General features: G+C 48.3%; 1 protein-coding gene across 1 annotated transcript; it reads right to left on the bottom strand.

Moving 5' to 3' along the window:
* Nucleotides 1-5: 5 nt before the first annotated feature.
* On the bottom strand, nt 6-668 carry LOC110093520 (purine permease 3-like; the record flags this gene model as incomplete). The annotated part of the gene is made up of 1 exon (XM_020818426.1): nt 6-668. A coding segment is annotated over exon 1 (663 nt), but the record flags the coding sequence as incomplete, so codon positions are not given.
* Nucleotides 669-960: the final 292 nt, after the last annotated feature.

Genomic DNA, 960 nt, shown 5'->3' with positions numbered 1-960 from the left:
TCCACCAGTGGCAAAACCAGCCCGTACAGCGCCGCCGCCCCAAGCGTAAGTACAAACCCCTTCCAATACCCACCAACGCTCACTCCCGCCGGTCTATCACTGCTCGCGTGCATCGCCAGTATCGCCGCGCCTACTGTCAACAGCGCCACCGCATTGATCGAATAGGGCGTGAACCTCTGCCGCACGATGAAATACGCAAACAAAGCCGTGAAAACCAATTGCGTCGCGATAAGAACAGCTGACGTGGACACCGGCAGGAAGTCCAGGCCGTAGGCGTAGAGGTAATCGTCGACGCCGGTGAGGAGACCAATGAAGGCGGAGGCGAGGATGAGGCGAGGAGTGATGAGAACGGCGGGGGCGGATGGGTTAGAGCGCCGGCGATAGAGGAAGGAGAGGGAGAGGGGGAAGAGAAGGAGGGGCCAACCGGCGGTTTCGAGCCAGGCAGAGAGCCACTGGCGATGGCCGCCGTGGAGGAAGTAGATGCGCACGATTATGGGTCCGCCGGCGTTTCCGAGGCACAGTAGGAGACAGTTCACGATGGTCAGAAGGCGTTTCAGGGAAAGGCTTATTTGTGGAGGCGGTGGAAGAAGCGGCGGCGTCGGTGTTGATGAAGGAGTAGGAAACAAAGGCTGTTGACTGTTTGTTTTGCCTGCTTGATCGATTTCCATTGCAGCTAATCGAACTTATCCCAAGCCTCTCTGGTTTGGAACCAAACTCTAAAATGTGCATTTCAACTCAAAAAGTTCAGTTTCAGCTCGAGTTCTAGCAATGCGAAAATTGATCTATATTATGAGTTAACTTTTAAACTATTATAAAAATGAGGCTATAATTTACAATAATTTTGAAGATTTATTGAATTATATATATATCATATATTTAAATTATATATATAATTAAGATAATCATGATTTAGGAAAATATTGGAAGAAATATCTAGAAATAATTTTATATTTTGTTAAG

Source organism: Dendrobium catenatum, unplaced genomic scaffold, assembly GCF_001605985.2.
Source record: "Dendrobium catenatum unplaced genomic scaffold, ASM160598v2 original_scaffold_80091, whole genome shotgun sequence".
NCBI classification, from domain to species: domain Eukaryota; kingdom Viridiplantae; phylum Streptophyta; class Magnoliopsida; order Asparagales; family Orchidaceae; genus Dendrobium; species Dendrobium catenatum.
Note: the sequence above shows the minus strand (reverse complement) of the source record. Positions and strands in the feature narration are given on the sequence as shown.